The sequence below is a fragment of the Ochotona princeps genome, chromosome 14 (assembly GCF_030435755.1).
Source record: "Ochotona princeps isolate mOchPri1 chromosome 14, mOchPri1.hap1, whole genome shotgun sequence".
Taxonomy (NCBI): Eukaryota; Metazoa; Chordata; class Mammalia; order Lagomorpha; family Ochotonidae; genus Ochotona; species Ochotona princeps.
Window position 1 is genome coordinate 41857154 of NC_080845.1, and position 22762 is coordinate 41879915.

General features: G+C 42.9%; 2 protein-coding genes across 2 annotated transcripts; both read left to right on the plus strand.

Annotated features, from left to right (window-relative positions):
- Window positions 1-17796: 17796 nt before the first annotated feature.
- LOC131481973 (interferon omega-1-like) lies at window positions 17797-18384 on the plus strand. The gene has a single exon (XM_058672962.1). The coding sequence runs from the start codon at window positions 17797-17799 to the stop codon at window positions 18382-18384; it is 588 nt and encodes a 195-aa protein (XP_058528945.1).
- Window positions 18385-21422: 3038 nt separating this feature from the next.
- Window positions 21423-22010, plus strand: LOC131481821 (interferon omega-1-like). Its single transcript, XM_058672159.1, has one exon. The coding sequence runs from the start codon at window positions 21423-21425 to the stop codon at window positions 22008-22010; it is 588 nt and encodes a 195-aa protein (XP_058528142.1).
- Window positions 22011-22762: the final 752 nt, after the last annotated feature.

The following is a 22762-nucleotide window of genomic DNA, read 5'->3' on the forward strand; positions in this document are numbered from 1 at the left end:
GCTATGATTCAATATAAAAATCACTGTCATTCTCTAATACACAACGCAGCATTTAGTGAAGTGCTACCATTTCAAAGGTCGTGTTTGTTGTACCGATGATGTGAATTCAACCAATTTGTCAGACATTTTAAGGATTACTAAGACACATAGAAATGGGAATAATCATGTTCAGATGACTGTACTGATATCTATTTGTGTATCTAGTCAAATATTTATTTGTTTATTTATGAGATTTAAATTATTTTTGCCACATGCTTAACAATATAATAAAGTATATTTGACATATCCAGTTGTTTATTATTTTATTTTGAGCATTGAAGTTTTACTTGCCAAACACATAATATTGTGCTATCACATCCATAGCTATTTTTCAATATTAAGAAAATGTCTAATACAACTAACTTACCTGCCAAAATGGTATTTAAACTATTCTGAAAATTCATTTTTCCTCCAGTGATTTTGCCTCTCATCCATAGGGTATATTGGTGAACAGCACCCATATACAAATGTATATCTGTTGTCTCTTAGCATTGATTTTTGCCTAGAAAAAAGACCCAAATCAATAACCACACTGATCACCAATGATGGGAAAAATTAGAATGGGAGAAATGAACAATAATCAAGTACTCTTAGTTACCAGTAGACCGAGGCTGTTTAGGAGATGAAAATCCAAGCAGCGCCATCCTCACAAAGCTGCCTGATGCACATCAAAATGAAAATATTCATTGCAGGTGGGATAGATTAGCATTCACAAAGAATGAGCTTGCTGCAGGTTCACTTCTGGCCACTGAAAGCTCAACCATGGAGGCCATCTTGAGGAAAAAGAACAGAAGGAAAGAAAACTCAAACTGAATTGTGAGGATATTCAAATTTTGCAGACAAAAGTCACAGAGGAATCTGAAATAGAATAGCACAACATGGGAGGGATAGCAGTGCACTAAATAAAATAACTTGCTCCAAACAGCAATCAGTGGAAAAAAAGTGGCAAGCAGCAGGAAATTAAATGGCAATAACAAACTGAGTTTGCAATGATTTTTAGAATGAATGACAAGAAACCACATTAGAGTAGATCAAGATATGAATAAGAAAGGCTAGTCATAACACAAATAGAAAGTAGTTTTGAGAGTTTGGCCTTCTACAGTGAAGAGAACAAATAGGATTGTCCCATGAAAGAGTATGTAGTATTTTTCTCTCCGATGTTTGCTTTTTCAAACATTTGTGTTACATCAGGGTTCATAGGTGGAGCATATTGGAAAATCATATTAGCATTTCTAAAATTGTACTTACTCTAATTAATGCCATATTTAAGGTTAGTAATGATAATTTTATTTGAATTAATATATGAATACTAGTAGTGTTAATTGTGTTGCATAACAGAAAGCTGTTCTGTAGATTCAAACCGGTCACCATAAGGCTACAATGGGAAAGCAGGAGAAGCTGGAGGCCTTGGTGGGCACTAAATTGGCAGGATCAAAAAACAGAAATCACCATAGAGTATGTGGAAGAGTGAATAAAAGAGAGAAAATCCCATGACTGTCTTATCATCTGAAGACTCTGATTCCTTTTTTCTTCTTTGTGGTATTGAGAACTGCAGGGCTTTCCATTCAACTACACCTATGTAAATGCAATGACAGCTTTATGGGAATGCTAAATAGAGGAAAAGAAAATGACTGAGTCAAAAAATATGGAAAATAATCTTCCATAAGCTTTAAGCTTTCCTTTTCACATTGCAACTTTGGTTCTAGCCTCAAGGTGAAAGAGAAAGCAATTCAGAAGCACTAGGAGAAAAGTTTTCTTTTTTCATTGTTTTTTTTTAAGATTTGTTTATTTATTTTGGAAAGGCAGATATACAAAGAAAAGGAGAGACAGAGAGGAAGATCTTCTGTCTGATGATTCACTCCCCAAGTGACCTCAGTGGCTGGTACTGAGCCAATCCGAAGCTAGGATCCAAGTGTTCTTCCGGGTCTCATAGAAGGGTGCAGTGTCCCAATGCTTTGAGTTGTCCTCAAGTGCTTTCCCAGTCCACAAGCAGGGAGCTGGATGGGAGTTGGGGCTGCCGGAAATAGAACCGGAACCCTTATGCGAATCCTGCTTGTGCAAGGTGAGGACTTTAACCACTATGTTATTGTGTCAGTCTCAAGAATGTTTTTCAAGATACACATGAAATAATTAATCTAGCAATCAGTTAAGGAAAGCAGGTTGATTTTGTCTGACACCATCGCCTGGGCTGTACTGCCTCCATTTTCACTGTGAGAAAGAAAATGACGAATTAACGCCTTCCGCTAACTATGAGTGTGTCAATGAGAGATATTAGTAACTCTCAAGCACAAAAGGAAACTGAAGCTTGGCAAAATAGTATGTGATTTTTTTTTCGGTTCATAGTTTTTGTTCCTTTCCTATGAATTTTTCAAGATAGATTTGATGAAAGCTGTATTAACATATTTAAGACATTGAATCATATATTTGCAGTTATAATTTCAATTATTGTTACTATGCATAGCAGTTAGCTACTAAGTTTTGTCTAATTCTTAAAACTTACTCAATTCAGAGTCAAAATACGTAAGTATTACTTATAATGATCACTGCAATTCATTGCTTTTGTAATAAAGTTAGTTTATTTCTGTTGTTGCTACTCCATCTGATTACTGCAGCTTTGTAACACACTTCATATTCTTTTTAGAAAAGTATTTGTGAATTTTTTTTATTATTATTTAAAAGGTAGGTTTCCAGAGAGAAGCATAGACAATAAAAAACATGGTCCATCTGCTGGTTCACTCCCCAGTTGGTCAAAATGGCTTGAGCTAAGTTGATCTGAAGCCAGAAGCCAGAAGCTCTTCTTGTTCTCCCATGTGGGCTCTGGGAGCCAGGACTTGAGCCATTCTTTGATGTTTTCCTAGGCCATAAGAAGGGATCTGGATCGAAGTGTAGCAGGCAGAACAACAAAGCAGTAGCCATAGGGGATGCAAACACAGGTAATCCTATTGAGCCACTGCACTGGCCCCAACACACTTCATTTCATACGACAACTAAATATGACACACGTCCTTTTACATTACCCATCACAAATTTTCTGATTGTATGAATATTACAGTCTCATGTTTGTTCACTAGCAATTTGCAATAGATACAGATACTGATAAAATATCCTCACCAAACAGAAGTGAGAAACAAAAGATTTTAAATGGTCAAAAACCATGGGACTGGTGCTTTAGGTAACAAGCCAATCCTCCACCCTATGGCTTTAGCATCCTATGTTGGTGCCGGCTCATATCCCTGACATTCCAATTCCCGACCATCTCTCTGCTAATTGCTCGGAGGGCCACAGAGAGGGCTCTGTCTTAAGGACACTGCACTCACATTGGAGACCTGGAAGAGGTTCTTTGCTGCTGGCTCCAGATATGATCATATCTGGCCAATGTGGCCATTTGTGGAGTGAACCAGCAGATGAAAGACATTCTCTCTTTATTTCTTCTTTTGTCTACAAATTTGCCTTTCAAATAAAAAGAAAAATTTTTTTTAAAAAAGGTTTAAAATCAATTGAATATGCAACATGAACCACAGAAATCCAAACAGCAATCAATAGTGACTTGTGTATAGTTTAGATATAGAAGGAAAACTTACTTGAAAATTCACTGCTTTCATTCTAACTGATAATGCTCTATTCAGGCTTAGTTTCTCTCAATCTGCTTTCTCATAAATAGAATTAGTTCAGAAAGTCTTTTAAGGTATATGTTAGACGAACAGACATTTTAAAGTGCTTAGCAAGATATCTTATTTACAGTCATAATTCACAATATTGCAACTATTTTACATTTCTGAGATATTAGCTTTTTTTTCTGTAAAATTCTTGGGAACCACATCCCAACATTTCAGTAACTGACAATGCATCAGTGGAGGCAGCCAAAACCCCAAAATGCTGTCAAGAATTCCAGAGAGCCTGAGAAACTGTCACTCCTCACAGGCATCATGTGTCCTGTTAATATGCATCAGGACATGATGCCTTGCGTATACATCTAAAAGAGACACATATACACATCTAGATGAGGTGCAGAAAACGGAGGATGGATGGTCACCGATTCTGGCACCTAACACTCACCCTAACCCTCACGCTCAGCTTTCCAGGAGCTGTCCCCACATCATCAGGATGTCCTTCCTTTCTGTGGTTGAATTGCCCATGAGGCCCTGTCTCATTCACTCCCTTCACCTTACTGCCCGTTCACACACAACCACCCACTGTTCTGCGGTTTCAGTTGGATGGCTTTCCTAGACAGCAAGTGGAAAGCAGCAGCTTAACAAAGTTTCTGAGCTTTGCAAAAACGTATTTGAGAGAGACTCTGCTCCCTTCCACTGCATATGATGTAAAAGCCACTGCCACTAAAGGAAACAGAAAGAGCTGGGTTTCTCTGTGGGCCACTGACATCATCTCAGGGAAAGACAGCACCCTGGGGCCAAGTGTGACAAACCAAGATTGGAAGGCAGAATTCTGAGCAATGCGGAAATCCTACCTCTGAATGGCAATTAATATTCATGCAGAAAAAATGCCGGCTCTTGGAAAGAACTGATTTCAGTGCTTGCGTGGGCCTCTGTCCTTACTCTTTCACTATTCAAAAGAAAAAAAAAAGAAACTTTGGTCTTTGTCAGGGTATGGACTCTAGGAGACCTGTGAGACACAGCAATCGTAGAGAAACAGAAAGGTGTGGTCCCTGCCTCTACTTCCCTGTGTAGACCACATCATCCCCAGCCTTGGTCCCTCAATGTCCTGTGCGAGAGCAAGGAAAGGGAGAGCTGTGAGTCTGAGCATGGAACTCCGTGCTGTTCAGAAGGCAGTCAGTTCCATTGTGTGTCAACGTCTGCAGTACAATCTTCATTTCACAGATTCATTTCTAGCATCAGACTTTTTAACCACTAGACCTGATACCTTCACTGTCACTGTCGGTTTGCTCCTCTACCGAGTAACAATGCTGCCCAGGTAGAGAAGTCCCAGGAAACTGAGGATCACTGTTTTTTTTTTTTTTTAAAAAGAATTATTCATTTTTATTACAGCCAGATATACACAGAGGAGGAGAGACAGAGAGGAAGATCATCCATCTGATGATTCACGCCCCAAGTGAGCAGCAACAGGCCGATGCGCTGATCTGAAGCCAGGAACCAGGAACCTCTTCCGGGTCTCCGACAAGTAGCTACAGGGTCCCAATGCATTGGGCCGTCCTCAACTGCTTTCCCAGGCCACAAGCAGGGAGCTGGATGGGAAATGGAGCTGCCGGGATTAGAACCGGCGCCCATATGGGATCCCGGGGCTTCCAAGGCGAGGACTTTAGCCGCTAGGCCATGCCGCCGGGCCCAGGATCATTGTTTTTTGAGTTAGGGAGCTTCTTTCATCCAAATGTATTTACTTTCATATACATACTGAACCATTTTTACAAATAGCACCACACCTTCTTTGGCATCTCTTACCAGGCAGAGTGACAATTGCTGAGGAAACAGGGTGGCTCTTTGCTTGCAAAGGAGCCTCTTGAATGTTGTCCTTGGGTTTTACAGTCAATATTTGGATTTGTTGCTCTCATGCCTAGGACCTTTAGTAAAGTTCAACAGATTTTGACTTTCTTTTTAATATCTGGATGCGTCAATAAAGGAGATGGTCTAGGCTATCAAATTATAAGCTTCTTAGCCAGTATCAATCATGGTTAACCTGAAGCAGAACTTGCAAAATATGCGAACCTCAAGAAAGGTAGTTCTGATAGTGGCAGATTTCACAGGCTGAAACAACCAAGATTCAAAACCACTGTGATGTGTTTTGTGATTGTGCCTGCGATGCTTGCATCTGTGCTGAATTTACTCATCTATTTTCTGACATAATAATAGAACAATGTTTAACCTTAGGTTTGCACTGTATTAGTTATTACAGATAACGTAAGGATAATTTAAAGTCTATGGGACAAAAGCACAGCTTATAGAAAAGCAAAATAAATTGAGCTGCTCTTAATAGAAACATTTTAAATATGTTGGAATTCAGTTCACACAAGGATTCTTGGTATCAAGCCTCTTTGAATTCTGAGAAATCATTGTCTATAAACGGAAACACATTTTAAGGACTTGGTTCCTGAGACAGTGTAAGCTTGACAAATGCAAGCTCTATTGTGCCAGGCAGCCTGAGTCCCAGGTGCAGTTTGAGTGCAAAATCTGACTAGTGTCAGAGTGCCCTCTTCCTCCTGGGAGACCGGACTTCATCCACTGAAGTCTTCAGTTGATAGAATGTGCCCACAACCCCACCCCAGGTTGGAGGCTCGTTTGCTTTACACAAGTTTGATTATTTTTTAGTCTCATCTCAAACACAGTATCACAGGGAAATCTGTAATAACTATTAGTAGAATATCTGAGCAAGTGGCCTTGATGGCTTAAGTACTGGGTTCCTGGCACACACAGGGGCGGCCTGGATTGTGTTCCTGGCTGTTGGCTCCAGCCCAAGGCAGCCCTGACATTTACATGCATTTGGGGGAATGAAATGGAGAATGAAGGGCTTCTTTCTCTCTGCCTCATCTTACAAATAAATTGAGTGATTTAAAAATCTGGCTATTGGATACTCTCCCTAACCACATCTTCAATATTACTGTTATAGACTTACTTTATTTTCTAGTGGAGGCAAATATGCTAAGCTTCCTTCTATTCTTTAACACTATTTCTGGTGAATTCTTCTAACTAAATTTATGATTCATATTTGAGTGGATCATCTATTTCACAAAAATCACAGGCTCTAGGAGATGTACAAACAACACCACTACATGAAGTTGATATTTTTGGACAATTTCTTTCTAACATGGAAGAGTGAATCAAAGATGTTTTCTTTTATGCTGTATAAGGTAAATAATAGAAAAGAACCAGCAAAGGGGTACAAAGGCATTTACCAATAAAAGAAACACAAGACTGAGGGACAACAGTGATCACTCAAGTAATTGGGTCCATGTCAGTATAAGTAGAAAACCTGGATTATTTTCCTGCTTTCTATCCCTCATCCCTGCCTTCCACTTACACAAACACATGTGCAGACATATGGAGGTGTGTACCAGTGGAGCAAAGTACTCACATTCCATATCCCTTCCTCAATGCCTCTGTGTGTGTGTGTGTGTGTGTGTGTGTGTGTGTGAGAGAGAGAGAGAGAGAGAGAGAGAGAGAGAGAGAGAGAGAGAGAGAGAGAGAGATTCAAATATTTTTTTAAGGAAAGGATGTGGGGCCCAGTACAATGGCTCAGTGGCTAAATCCTTGCCTTTCATGCATGTGCCAGGATCCAATGCATCCTTGCTGTTCCACTTCCCATCTAGCCCCGTGACTGTGCCCTGAGAAAGCAGTAGAGGATGACCCTAAAGCTTGGGACCCTGCACCTGCCCATGTGTATGAGACCCAGAAGAAACTCATGGCTGCTGGCTTCGGATCAACTCAGCTCAAGCTGTTGCAGCCACTTGGAATATGAACCAGCTGACAGATGATATCTCTGTATCTCCTTCTCTATGTAATTTTGCCTTTCCAACAAAAACAGAATTAATCTTTTTTTAAAAGTTGGAGAAAGATATTGAGTTGGAGCAGCGGCATTGCCAGTTAATCCTCCAAACATAGTGTCAGCATCCCATATGGGCATCCGTTCTTGTTCAGTCTGCTCCAGTTTTGCTCCAGCTCACTGGTTATGGACTGGGAGCATCAGAGGGTGACTCAAGCCCTGGGCCTCTGCATCCAAGTGTCAGACCCAAAAGAAACTCCTGGTTCCTGGCTTCAGATAGACTCATATGCAGTCATTGAGGCCATCTGGGGAATGATCCAGACAGAGTTTGTTCTCTCTCTCTCTCTCTCTCTCTGTCTCTTTTTCTTTCTCCTTCTGTCTGTACATCTGCTTTTCAAGTAAAAATAAATTTGTCTCAAAAGGAGAAAAATTTGTTTTTAATGCAGGGGTCAATAATGTGTTAAAAATGTTAGAATTCTAAGACATGGAAAGATTCAAATAACCCATTCATGTGATCTAAGACTGGCACTGAAAATTGATTCAGCCATCTCTTTCATGTGAGCTTAGGAAATTTATTCAACTTCTCTTGTCCTCAGCTTTCTGATATGGAAAACAGAGTGGAAATGTGGGTGCAATTGTTTTATTTTAAATGCTAAATTTGAAATTTTAGCTTAACCGTTGAACTTGACTGGACAATAAGATGCTGGACTCTATGTTTGGTACATGCTTGCAATAGGGGAATCTCAACTGAACTTGAACTGTGGTTATGCAACAAGGTGGAGGAATCCACCATGGTGGGAGGGTTTGGGGAGAGGTGGGGAGAATCCAAGTACCTATGAAACTGTGTCACATAATACAATGTAATTAATGAATTAAAAATAATAGATAAATTTTTAAAAAGGAAAAAAAGAAATTTTAGCTTACATTAATGCACACAAAAGTGTGGACCTAAAGGAAAATTATTTTCTTACATTTTTCTACAGAATGGGGAATTCTCCCAACCCATCATATAACTACTGGCCAGAACACGAGAATCTGAAAGTGAGAATTTTGTAAAGTGTTATGGAGAAAACTATAGAGTGGTCACTTTGCACAAGGAAGACAGCTTTGACTTCAATATTCAGGCAGCAGGTGGAAAGGAGGAAGTCTCCAAAACTGAAACACAACCTGAATTCTTTGGCTGATTATGACAGTTTCTGTTTCCTCCCTGACTTCTTGAATCACATTTTCTCTGCTATTGTACAAATTCCCAGGGCATATTCATCAATCTCTCCTCATTAAACTGTGCTGCATCATCGCAAGCTCTTGTCTTTTTCCTTTTGGTTTCTAAAGATTAATTTCCACATAAAGAGTCCAAAGCCACCAAGGAAAAAAAAAGTTGAATAAAAATCCTATTTGTCAGACTCTCCTGTCTAACAGATTCTACTAATGACTACTTTTGGAAAACAAGGGGATGCCCCACTCACAGAAGTGTAATGGGAGCTGTAGGGGAGAGAGGTAGAGGGAGAGAGAGAGAGAGGGAGAGGGAGAGAGAGAGTGACAGAGAGAGAGAGAGAGACAGAGAGACAGAAAATAAGAGAAAGAATAAGTATCCTAGAGGCTATTAGGTGACTTACACAACAATGCTGCCACCTGCGAGTTGATGGTACACGAAGTCAAAATGAAGTCTAAAGAGAGAGCTTCCTTTCTATGAAGGCATATGTTGTCTCCTTCCACTGGTCTTTTCTAAAAAGCCCCAAAGAGCCTCTTCATTGCAGAGTTGAACCAAGTACTAGAAAACACCAAATTCTTTAGTTTCTGTGTCTTGAAAAGGGCAAACATCCATAGGCTCAAGCAGAAAATGTCCTCTTCAAGCCACGGTCAGTTACGTTTGGAAAGCAAGTGTCAGAGTTGTTACCTTGCCCCCAGCCTGCTCAACTCTACAGAGCCTTCTGACTGTAACTGCCTCTAGGGTTTGTAAGGCATGTGGGAGCAGGAGTGCCTACGCATCTGGATGAAGAACTGTGTGAAATACAGGATAACCACTAACTAAAGATACATGAACTCTTTCATAAACGTAAATTTTCCATATTACAAATGCCTTCTATTATTAAATCCTATCTCTCAGCTTTATAATTAAGGCAAATTGTAACTATTACTTACACAATGAAAGAGCTTATTTCAATCCACCTTGGCTGAGCAATTGAAAATAGACTTGAATTTAAGGACTTTTGAGAAGACAATATTTGCCCATTGATATTGGGTAGAACTGAGAAGTGTTAAGGTAAACTGTGGCACATTGTATTTGGGAAAATAAACCTGTGTGTGTGTGTGTGTAAGAGAGGGTGTGGGGAGAATCACTTGGATAGCAGAAAGAAGATCTAATTTAGCATTACCTAAAGTTTGCCTGAGGTTATAGCTCTCCCATAGATTACTCCACTGTCATGGGTCAGTGGATTCTAATTTACATGTTAGTAAATTTTATTATAAACCTTTCTTACTCTACCCACAATTTCTTGAGGGAGCATTTTCAAAGCAGAGTAACCTGGGCATAATTTGATTCATACAGCTTTGTCTTTGTGATTGTCAAAGACATGTATCATGACCCGTCACTGTCTTTAGTTGCTGATGACTTCTGAAATCTCATTTTTTCATCACATTATTCTCATTTAGGTTTATATGAATCAGTTTATGAATGAGTTCCAAATTGTCACTTGGCACTGATAATCTATACTCCTGTCTCATTTCCCACCCTAAATTTATTAATGTATTCTATGTCCAAGATCATTGGGATACTGGACAGCATGATAAGAATAACCTGGCCAAGGGAAATTGAGCTCTACTGTGGCAGGACAAAGTACTGCAGCTGAGCCAGACTTTACTCCCACCTCCAACAGCCATCCAAGTCTCATCTACTCTCTTGAACACGGGCACATAGTGGAGAGGAACATCAGTCTGGTACCTAAAGAAGAGTCTAGGGATCACCATGCAGCCCCAGAAAACACCACTGACATGTCGAACCTCAGATCCGAAAGTGTGAACATGGCTACAGCATGATCCTTACCATCTTCTCATTCTTTAACTGCGGTGATCAAGACCCATTGATGTTCTGCTCAGCAGAGATTCCTCACACATAGTGGGAACTCTGCACATTATACCTGCTGATCTGCCAAAGGATCCAGGAGCGCTTATCTGTGCCCTGTATAGAGGTTACACCAGGAAATGACTGCATTGGACACGTGACTATTGTTGCTTTCTGCTCTCAGAGCACACATCAAGAAATGTGAAGATGTGAAAGTTGGGAGTTCGCCATTAGAACTTAGAAGAACATACATGCTTCCAGCGTGAGTTGGATCAGCAACAGGTCTTCGACAGATGGAATAATACCAGTGGACATCATTGAGCAACTGTTTAAGTAATTCTAACTCATTGGGAAAGAACATTTAATAGATGTTGATATGGACAGTGCTTCCATAGAGATGTGGCTGTCATTAGTGTCCCCAGCATGGGGACAGCAAGATTTTCCAGTACCAGCCTCCAACATCTTTTCTCCCTAAAACCCACCAAGTCATCAAAACGCATGAAAACTCATCTTGGAGTCCTCGCTTGTTAATAGAACTCTTTGTTTCTGAGTATAATGCTGCTTTCTTTTAAAAAAAAATGAAAAATACACTTGTGCCAGTAGAAAAGGACATGTATTTGAGTTCATTTAGCAAAAAGCAAGGCAGAATAGATAAGAGTATTGGGGAAAGATATACTTGGAAGTGGCAATTTCTAATGATAGCAATGACTTTTGCTGAGCTATTGAAATAAAAGAGAGAACACTAGTAGATCAATATTCTTTGTTTTATTTACAATTGATGCATTTGCACTGTGTGGGCATTTTCAGAACCTTCCTCCATAGAGGTACATTCCACAAAAGAAAATAACCTTAACAATAATAAATGAGGATCATTAGTTACTAAAGCAGGTAGCCAAAAATCTGCTATATAGCAGCAATGACAGTGGACTATGTTAATTATGAAATGGATAATAATGGGTTCTTTAAAAAAATCAAATACAGACACCTACAAACAAAAAAGCTATTTCTTGCCTTATGTGTGGAAACACTAATGAACTTCTTAAAAGGGTTCATATGGATTGGTTTGGTTTTAAGCAGAGTGAAAAAATACAAACATGCTACATCACAGAGTGGATGGCATGATAACTTCAAACCTGTTTTCAATTCGCTAACATCAACAATTAAGCAGCAACATAAAAATTGGAGTTTAAGCATCTCACTAGTTTTTAAGTGTACTTTCAACTTTTGCAAGTTGAGTTCACTTATTGTTCCAACAATTTGAGAGTGGTTTTTTTCATAGCATTATGGGAGCTTATACATGCAAAAGATTTCAATCTGCACATATAGATAATTTTACTTACACCTTTACAAGGCCTCTGGCCTTGGCTTGACCCAGCCTTGGCTGTTGAAATCATCCTGGGAGTACACAAGCAGACGGAAAATTCTTTCTATGTTTCTCTAATCTGACTTTCACATAAAATACATAAATATTTTAAATTAAAGCTTTTTGCTTTTGCTCATTGTTCAAGAAGAAACAACTTGCCTTATTGTGCAACCTACTTAAAGCATTTTGTAATTTGAGTCTCTATAATGTTTTAGTCTAGATTTAATGAGAATTTTCCATTTCAAAATAAGGATGTGTGTTGACCTTGGCATACAGTGCTAAATATAACATAATCCTACCCTTTATGTTTAATTTATGCATGGAAAGAAGCACAGAATAATAGTCATGCCTAATATCATTAAACAAGTTTACAAATGGAAGTGCAAAAGCTGAACAATAGAGGTAAATTGGGGGATTTCAGGAACTCAGTACAGTCAAAGTTAACCCCTTTAAACTGACCGGTACACAAATGGAAACACATTTCATTTATCCATGGATATATGAGCATCCTAGCATTGCAGTTGCTGAAGTCTATGTAGAAACTGTGATTCGGATGTGGACTATGTATTTCTAATTTTTCATTATGTTACAAGCCCATGAAATTACAAAGGTATATGATAATAATTTTATATTATTTTATTTAAAGGTATACACAAAAATAGGGAGCTTCCATCCATTCTCTTAGAAACTACCTCCAAACAATATTGATATTACATAAAATTGATATTCGAAATAATGTTCTAGAAAAGCCCAAAAATTAATAAGTACTATCTCATATGAGAAAGGGAAAGAGTCAGTGCTAATATGAGGGCAATGAAAACTTTTGCAGAGGAATATAACAACCTACATCCCCAGCTGGCATTGGGAACCCCAAGTGTGCCTAAAGGGTTGTGCTTTATGCAGAAATCTAGACTGTTGCAGGGATTTTTCTTCAGAGATAAAAGAAGATTCATCAGACCCAAAACAATAGCTCAATTGTCTAATCCTGTTCTTGGGAAGACCGGTATTCCATAGTGGCCCCCAATCTAGTCCCAGGTGCTGCAATTCCCATCCCGCTCCCTCCTTGTAGCCTGAGAATGCAGTGGAGAAGGGTCCAATTCCTCAACCCTGCAAACACGTGGAAACACAGAAGAGGCTCCTGGATCCTGGCTTCAGATTGTTCAGCACTACCCTAGACACCCAACAATACTAGAGGAGAGTAGCTTTATCCTCACATCCTCACCATCATGTGTTGTTAGTCAATTTCCAACTCTAGGTCAATCGCACTGGACTTGGGTGTGACTTCAGTGTGGCTTTTATTTGCATTTCTCTAATATCTACAGCATTTATTCTTATGTCTATTAGCCGTTTGAAGTTGTTATTCATAAAAAAAAACTGCTCTTTGTCTGGCATCATGGCTTAGTGGTTAATTCCACACTAAGCATGCGTATGAACAGTGTGATCTAAGCACAGTTATGGAGAGGATTGAATTAATCTTCAAAATTTTTATAATACATACCCAATTATGGTGAAAAAAAATCTTTCAATATCACCATTACTCTTATCTGGGCTTTGGAACAATGCTTTGGGTCATCCAGTTCCCTCCATTACAATTATTAGTTTCTCAAGCCAGCCATTGTTACTGCATGGAAGAAAGATTAAACAGGTAGAAAGTTCAAACAGAACTAACAGCAGCTGTGTTAAGAATATTAGTGGTGATTGACTGGGATGATGCTCTGCTGGCTCTGTCTTCAGACCAGAGAGGGTATACCTAAGAAGCCGTTGGACTTGACTGGACAATAAGATGCTGGACTCTATGTTTGGTATAAGCTTGCAATGGGGGAATCTCAACTGAACTTGAGCTGTGGTTATGCAACAAGGTGGAGGAATCCACCATGGTGGGAGGGTTTGGGGAGGGGTGGGGAGAACCCAAGTATCTATGTAATTGTGTCACATAATACAATGTAATTACTGAAGTTAAATAATAAATATATAAAAAAAAAAAAAAAAAAAAGAATATTAGTGGGACTGGGCCCGGCGGCATGGCCTAGCGGCTAAAGTCCTCGCCTTGGAAGCCCCGGGATCCCATATGGGCACCAGTTCTAATCCCGGCAGCTCCACTTCCCATCCAGCTCCCTGCTTGTGGCCTGGGAAAGCAGTCGAGGACGGCCCAAAGCACTGGGACCCTGAAATCGCGTGGGAGACTTGGAAGAGGTTCCTGGTTCCCGGCTTCAGATCGCCATGCACCGGCCGTTGCTGCTCACTTGGGGAGTGAATCATCGGACAGATGATCTTCCTCTCTGTCTCTCCTCCTCTCTGTATATCTGACTGTAATAAAATAAAATAAATCTTTAAGAAAAAAAGAATATTAGTGGGACTGGGCCCAGTAGCCTAGAAGCTAAAGTCCTCACCTTGAACACATGGGCATCCCATATGGGCGCCAGTTCTAATCCTGGCAGCTCCATTTCCCATCCAGCTCCCTGCTTGTGGCCTGGGAAAGCAGTTGAGGACGGCCCAATGCTTTGGGACCCTGCATCCATGTGGGAGACCGGGAGGAAGTTACTGGCTCCTGGTTTCAGATCAGTGCAGCACTGGCCGTTGCGCTTATTTGGAGAGTGAATCATCAGACAGAGGATCTTCCTCTCTGTCTCTCCTTCTCTCTGTACATCTGACTTCGCAAGAAAAAAAAAATGTTTTTTAAAAAGATAATTATTGACCCAGGGATTAAGGTTGACTTTCCACTTCCTCTCAGTTGCTCATATGACTCCTCCCTTCTCTCCTCACTACTGCTCACAGGTGGGGCCCGGCACCGTCGCCTAGTGGCTAAAGTGTTCGCCTTGCAGGCACCAGGATCTCAGTTCAAATATCGATAACCCATTTCCCATCCGGCAGTAGAGGATGACCCAAAGACTTCAAAAAAAGCAAAAACAAAGAGGTTGGTACAGGCGAGGGTGAATGGAATTTAGAGGAAATGAGGATTGCCAAGAGAAGGGGATCCTGATGTACGGGAGTGGAGACCACTGAGATGAGCAATGATCAGGTCATTGTTCTGCATTGTTCACTCAAGAACCTAAGTCACAGTGGCTTAACCAGAAGTGATGTTTGGCTAACTGAAGGCATTGGCCTTTTGGCTGTTTCAAAAGATGGGGCTGGTGGGGATGCCTGGCTGCATGAGTACAAAGTACCAAGGTTGGCAGCAAGCCAAGCCAGGTAAGGCAGCCAGGTAAAACACCTGCTTGGCAGGTGTTTTAGCAAGGACTAATTCAGGCTGGGAGAGCCAGGCTGTAACACCAGCTGGCACATACAAGAACCAGAACTGCGAGTGAGCCACATAAAATGTGGCTGGGCTGCATAGACTGGTAGTGAGTCATGCCACAATGAGCTGAAGCATCTGATAGCATGTACAAGATCCAGTGCTGGGAAGGCGCCTGGTATGGGATCTTGATGACTGCCCTGCTAAGCTACAGCTCCCACAAGCTAACATGAGAGTGAGGGCTGGGGCAGGACCCATTGGCATACGTGTAGGCAGCACAGGGGTAAGATGGCCTGGGCCAGTGCACATATCACACCGAAGAAGCGAGTTTCAGGTTTGGGAACAGGCCAGGCCAATTTGGACAGTAACACCTGCCAGTCAACATTAGCATTGGTGGTGACAGGAGGAAGGCCTGGCTTCGGACAACTCACCCAGCAGATTGACTAGGCTTTAGCACCAAATGGTGAGACATGGAATCTGTAAGCGCCTGTTTGGCTAGGCTGCGAATTCTCTGATGTGTTCCAAGGCAGGAACACCCAGCAGAACATATGAGATCTCAGTCACTCCCTGTTGTGCTGCTGATTCCATTGGTGACTATGAGAGCTGAAATGTGGGCTTGGTGATCTAAACAGGGAGGCAGCACTTACAAAACTAATTGTGGCTTGGTCTAGAGTGGGGCAGGCCAAGTTAGGCCAGGATATCAGAATGAAAAACAGTAATACCACATGTAAGGCAAAAGATGGAAGGCTGGGAGTAGGTCTGTTAGAAGAAATGTGGACATTGCCCTCTGGGCAGTAGCTCCAACTAGTGAGCATGAGAGCCAAGTCGAAAGGTAGGCCTGCAGTACATGTGAGGGCAGGGTCAGGGAGAAGTCATGCTGAGTTAAGCCAAAGTATCCATGAGTGTGCCCAAGGCTGGATGGGAGGCAGGATGGGCTGAGCTATGCCACAACACATGCCAGCACGGGCCTAAACCTTGGCTGTGGGAAGGCCTGGTTGGGGATTGGGGTCACCCAGACAAGAAACAGCATACAGTGGTGTAAATGAAGAACGGGCCAGTGGTGCACTTCCCTTGGGTACAACACGGCTCCGTAAATTCACATGAGATCGGACTGCAAGGAGAACTGACCAGGCACTGCATCCAGCGGCATGTGTGTTGGCTGGTGCAGGTAACAGAGTGAATCTCACCCTGAGTGCACTGGTGTGCACAAGAGTCAAGTCTGAAGGCACCCCAGGCAAAGCTTCTTGGGGCACTCTCCAAAGAGATCACCAGAATCAAAACTCCAGCCACACGGACAAGCACAAGATACATGGACCCACCTCCAAGGGCATGTGTCAGAGCTTGCATCCCTGAGTTGCTGACACCTGTACAGTGGACAACATGACCAGATGCACACGGTGGTCATGACTCCATTGCTCCAGCTCAACTAGACCAGCAGAAGACAATCACTGCCTCTTCAGAAGACACCCACTGCCTCATCACAGAATGAAAAGACAACAAGTTGCACACCTCTCCCTCCAAACTGTGCAGCAAGTGTCTATGTGTGTGTGCAGGCACGAAGGTGGACTTGTTGGGCCAATAGACCTTGTCTCTTGCCAAACCATGCTGCAACAATGCTATCAAAACCACTTAGGTAGGCACTTCATAAATGTCTTCCCCACCACAGTGTCCAAACCTGTCAATGGGTCCTGACAGTCTGACAACGAGGAGCAGTTCCCTCTCTTTATTTCTCCAGGAAAGCAGCAGAAAAAGGAAAAATAATTGGATATGTGTGCACATCTTCTTCTGTACCTCAACTCACCCCATTCCACCTGTGGAATGCATAATTGGCAATTATGCATATTTAGCCCAACTACGCAAAATATACAAGCAAAAATAATTTTTTAAGCAACGGAATAAGAAGATGCATCCTAAGATAGAGGTTAAAAATGTGTCTTTGTATGAAGAGCAGCATTTATGTAAATATGAAGACACAGAAGACCCAGCACAATAGCCCAGTGGCTAAAGTCCTCCCCTTGCACGCACTGACATCCCATATGGCCATCCATCCATGGACTGCCCGCCACACTTCCATTCCAGCTCCATGCCTCGGGCCTCAGAAAGCTGTCGATGATGGCCCAGATGCTTGAGATCCTGCACCTGTGTGGGCAACTTGGAGCAAGACCCTGGCTCCTGGTTTCCGATCAGCTCAGCTCCAGACACTGCACCACTTGGGCAGTGAAGACACACACACACAACATCTTCCTCTCTCTCTCCCCTCCTCTCTGGAGATCTGACTTCCCAACAAAAGGAAATCAATCTAGAAAAACAATACACAGACACATGGACAATTTTTGGGCACCCAGAATGAATTTTGGATGTTCAAAGTAAGACTATCTCATTTAGGAGGGGAAAGTCTGAAATTTACTAGAAAATGAAACTTGTGATGCAAGAAGTCCTAGATGAGCCTGATGTCATTTTATCAGTCCACGTGTAGAATATACAAATGAAAACAAAAAAGAGAAGCAACAGCACAGATGAGAACTGTCCAGAAAGCAAAATCTGCTCTTGCTATATTAAAGGCGAGCACAGTCTGAAGGTCTGCAGAGAACCCAGGTTCCTAGGCTCAGCCAGACTCCAGCTCAGCCAGGCCAGCACCATCCTCATCACCCCATGGCCCACCTGCTCCCTCTGCTGACAGCCCTGCTGCTGTGCAGCTATGGCCCTGTTGGGTCTCTGGGCTGTGAGCTGCCTGAGAACTCTGTCGAGCTCAGCAGGATGACCTTGGGGCTGCTGGTCCAGATGAGGACAATCTCACCTGGTCTGTGTCTGAGGGACAGAAGAGACTTCCGATTCCCCCGGGACGTGCTGAATGCAAGCCACTTCCACAAGACCCGGGACACGTCTGTCCCCCACAAGATGCTGCAGCAGATCTACAACCTCTTCCACACCCAGCAGGCCTCTGCTGCCTGGAACAAGACTCTCCTGGCAGAACTGCACACCGCACTTCAGCAGCAGCTGCAAGACCTGAACGCCTGCCTGGTGCAGGGGAAGGCACAGCAAGACTCTGTGCTGACGACTGAGAGCCCAACACTGGCCCTCAGGAGGTACTTCCAGGGAATCCATGTCTACCTGGAAGAGAAGAAACACAGTGACTGTGCCTGGGAGATTGTCAGAATGGAACTCCTGAGAGCCTTGGCTTCAACAATCAAATTACAAGAAAGCCTAAGAAGCCAGGATGGAGAACCGCAGCCATCATGAGTTCACTATTTGCACATGCGTCTTTCAATACTTCCCTAAGTTGTCGGACCTACTGAGTGAATTCACCAAATATTGTGTCGGTCCTTTCAGGGAATATGTTGAAATCGCTCAGTTCTTAGGGCTCTGATCTTATTTATTGTCCGTTTAGTTAGAAGTTTATTGATCTATTTATTTCATGAGTTCTGCATTCATATTTATATCTTTATACTTTATTTATTTATATCATTATTCTTTGTGGTCACATTGACAGTATTTAACTGTTTTGTTGCAGATATTCACTTTCAATTATATTAAAGTCTATGAAACATACTTGCCTTTCAGTTGTGCTACATTCTACGTTCCTTTACATGTTTTTAAGCAAATGAAGTGTTTCCTACAGACAGAAGCAAAGTCCAAACACTGGTTTTCTACACCAAATTGAGCGATGGATGAAAACATGTATTTCCTTCCCCATTCAGCCTATTAAATGTGCATATCTGGACGCCAACAATGCAAGTGACAGTTTGTGGGTTTTTCTGTGCAGAAATTCAGATGACTGAAACAAACACAGTTCTGCTTGTACTGAAAGTTGACAACATGCCGGGAAAGAAACAAAACGTGCTCGACATCTGCCCACAGCATGGTGGCCGTGGATGGAGGAAATGCTCCATTTTCTCCAATTTCAAGCCCAGAGGAGCTCAAGATCTGCCCACCGCATGGCAGTGGGCGATGAAGCGAGATCCCAAACCTCAAGCCTGGCTGGCCACACTTGCCCCAGCTGCACACACGCAGCTGGGAGCCTCCAGCCCAGACTTCCTTGGGGATCCGGACACCTAGGGTTATGTGTTGACCTACGCGGACAGAGCTGGATATCATAAAGAGATTTCCTACTCTCTGTATTTCATTGGTGTCGGGAAAGAAGCATAAAATGATCAGGTTGAATATCATTAAATCAAATTCACACGGGAAGGCGCAAAAGGTGAACAAAAGAGAGTTTTGCTCAGAAGATAAACCAGGGCAATGCCAGGAATTCAACGTAGGAGCAGAGCTATCCTCCTGACGTTGACTGGTAGACATTTGGAAACAAACGTCCTTTATCCATGGATACATGAGGTGACAGTGTCCTAGCATCACAGTTACTGGAAGCTCATAGGTAGCAACTGCAACTCAGGTGTGGCATATTCTGTCTGATTGTTACTTGTGTTACCAGCCTGGACTAGAAAGCCAGGGCTAGAGGTAGGCCTACAGTACATGTGAGGGCAGGGTCAGGGAGAGGTCGTGCTGAGTTAAGCCAAAGTATCCATGAGTGTGCCCAAGGCTGGATGGGAGGCAGGATGGGCTGAGCTATGCCACAACACATGCCAGCACGGGCCTAAACCTTGGCTGTGGGAAGGCCTGGATGGGGATTGGGGTCACCCAGACAAGAAACAGCACACAGTGGTGTACATGAAGATCGGGCCAGTGGTGCACTTCCCTTGGGTACAACACGGCTCCAGTAAGCTCACATGAGATCGGACTGCAAGGAGAACTGACCAGGCACTGCATCCAGCGGCATGTGTGTTGGCTGGTGCAGATAACAGAGTGAATCTCACCCTGAGTGCACTGGTGTGCACAAGAGTCAAGTCTGAAGGCGCCCCAGGCAAAGCTTCTTGGGGCACTCTCCAAAGAGATCACCAGAATCAAAACTCCAACCACACGGACAAGCACAAGATTCATGGACACACCTCCAAGGGCATGTGTCAGAGCTTGCATCCCTGAGTTGCTGACGCCTGTACAGTGGACAACATGACCAGATGCACACGGTGGTCATGACTCCATTGCTCCAGCTCAACTAGACCAGCAGAAGACAATCACTGCCTCTTCAGAAGACACCCACTGCCTCATCACAGAATGAAAAGACAACAAGTTGCACACCTCTCCCTCCAAACTGTGCAGCAAGTGTCTATGTGTGTGTGCAGGCACGAAGGTGGACTTGTTGGGCCAATAGACCTTGTCTCTTGCCTCAACCATGCTGCAACAATGCTATCAAAACCACTTAGGTAGGCACTTCATAAATCTCTTCCCCACCACGGTGCCATAGTGTCCAAACCTGTCAATGGGTCCTGACATAGTCTGACAGCGAGGAGCAGTTCCCTCTCTTTACTTCTCCAGGAAACCAAGAGAAAAAAAGGAAAAAGTAATTGGATATGTGTGCACATCTTCTTCTGTGCCTTGACGCACCCCATTCCACCTGTGGGGTCAATTACGCATATTTAGCCCAACTACGCAAAATATACAAACAAAACAAAAATTTTAAGCAACGGAATAAGAAGATGCATCCTAAGATAGAGGTTAAAAATGTGTCTTTGTATGAAGAGCAGCATTTATGTAAATATGAAGACACAGAAGACCCAGCACAATAGCCCAGTGGCTAAAGTCCTCCCCTTGCACGCACTGACATCCCATATGGCCATCCGTCCATGGGCTGCCCGCCACACTTCCATTCCAGCTCCCTGCCTCGGGCCTCAGAAAGCTGCCGATCATGGCCCAGATGCTTGAGATCCTGCACCTGCGTGGGCAACTTGGAGCAAGACCCTGGCTCCTGGCCTCCGAACAGCTCAGCTCCAGACACTGCACCGCTTGGGCAGTGAAGACGCACACACAACATCTTCCTCTCTCTCTCCCCTCCTCTCTGGAGATCTGACTTCCCAACAAAAGGAAATCAATCTAGAAAAACAATACACAGACACATGGACAATTTTTGGGCACCCAGAATGAATTTTGGATGTTCAAAGTAAGACTATCTCATTTAGGAGGGGAAAGTCTGAAATTTACTAGAAAATGAAACTTGTGATGCAAGAAGTCCTAGATGAGCCTGATGTCATTTTATCAGTCCACGTGTAGAATATACAAATGAAAACAAAAAAGAGAAGCAACAGCACAGATGAGAACTGTCCAGAAAGCAAAATCTGCTCTTGCTATATTAAAGGCGAGCACAGTCTGAAGGTCTGCAGAGAACCCAGGTTCCTAGGCTCAGCCAGACTCCAGCTCAGCCAGGCCAGCACCATCCTCATCGCCCCATGGCCCACCTGCTCCCTCTGCTGACAGCCCTGCTGCTGTGCAGCTATGGCCCTGTTGGATCTCTGGGCTGTGAGCTGCCTGAGAACTCTGTCGAGCTCAGCAGGATGACCTTGGGGCTGCTGGTCCAGATGAGGACAATCTCACCTGGTCTGTGTCTGAGGGACAGAAGAGACTTCCGATTCCCCCGGGACGTGCTGAATGCAAGCCACTTCCACAAGACCCGGGACACGCCTGTCCCCCACAAGATGCTGCAGCAGATCTACAACCTCTTCCACACCCAGCAGGCCTCTGCTGCCTGGAACAAGACTCTCCTGGCAGAACTGCACACCGCACTTCAGCAGCAGCTGCAAGACCTGAACGCCTGCCTGGTGCAGGGGAGGGCACGGCAAGACTCTGTGCTGACGACTGAGAGCCCAACACTGGCCCTCAGGAGGTACTTCCAGGGAATCCATGTCTACCTGGAAGAGAAGAGACACAGTGACTGTGCCTGGGAGATTGTCAGAATGGAACTCCTGAGAGCCTTGGCTTCAACAATCAAATTACAAGAAAGCCTAAGAAGCCAGGATGGAGAACCGCAGCCATCATGAGTTCACTACTTGCACATGCGTCTTTCAATACTTCCCTAAGTTGTTGGACCTACTGAGTGAATTCACCAAATATTGTGTCGGTCCTTTCAGGGAATATGTTGAAATCGCTCAGTTCTTAGGGCTCTGATCTTATTTATTGTCCGTTTAGTTAGAAGTTTATTGATCTATTTATTTCATGAGTTCTGCATTCATATTTATATCTTTATACTTTATTTATTTATATCATTATTCTTTGTGGTCACATTGACAGTATTTAACTGTTTTGTTGCAGATATTCACTTTCAATTATATTAAAGTCTATGAAACATACTTGCCTTTCAGTTGTGCTACATTCTACGTTCCTTGACATGATGTTTTTAAGCAAATGAAAGTGTTTCCTACAGACAGAAGCAAAGTCCAAACACTGGTTTTCTACACCAAATTGACCGATGGATGAAAACATGTATTTCCTTCCCCATTCAGCCTATTAAATGTGCATATCTGGACGCCAACAATGCAAGTGACAGTTTGTGGGTTTTCTGTGCAGAAATTCAGATGACTGAAACAAACACAGTTCTGCTTGTACTGAAAGTTGACAACATGCCGGGAAAGAAACAAAACGTGCTCGACATCTGCCCACAGCATGGTGGCCGTGGATGGAGGAAATGCTCCATTTTCTCCAATTTCAAGCCCAGAGGAGCTCAAGATCTGCCCACCGCATGGCAGTGGGCGATGAAGCGAGATCCCAAACCTCAAGCCTGGCTGGCCACACT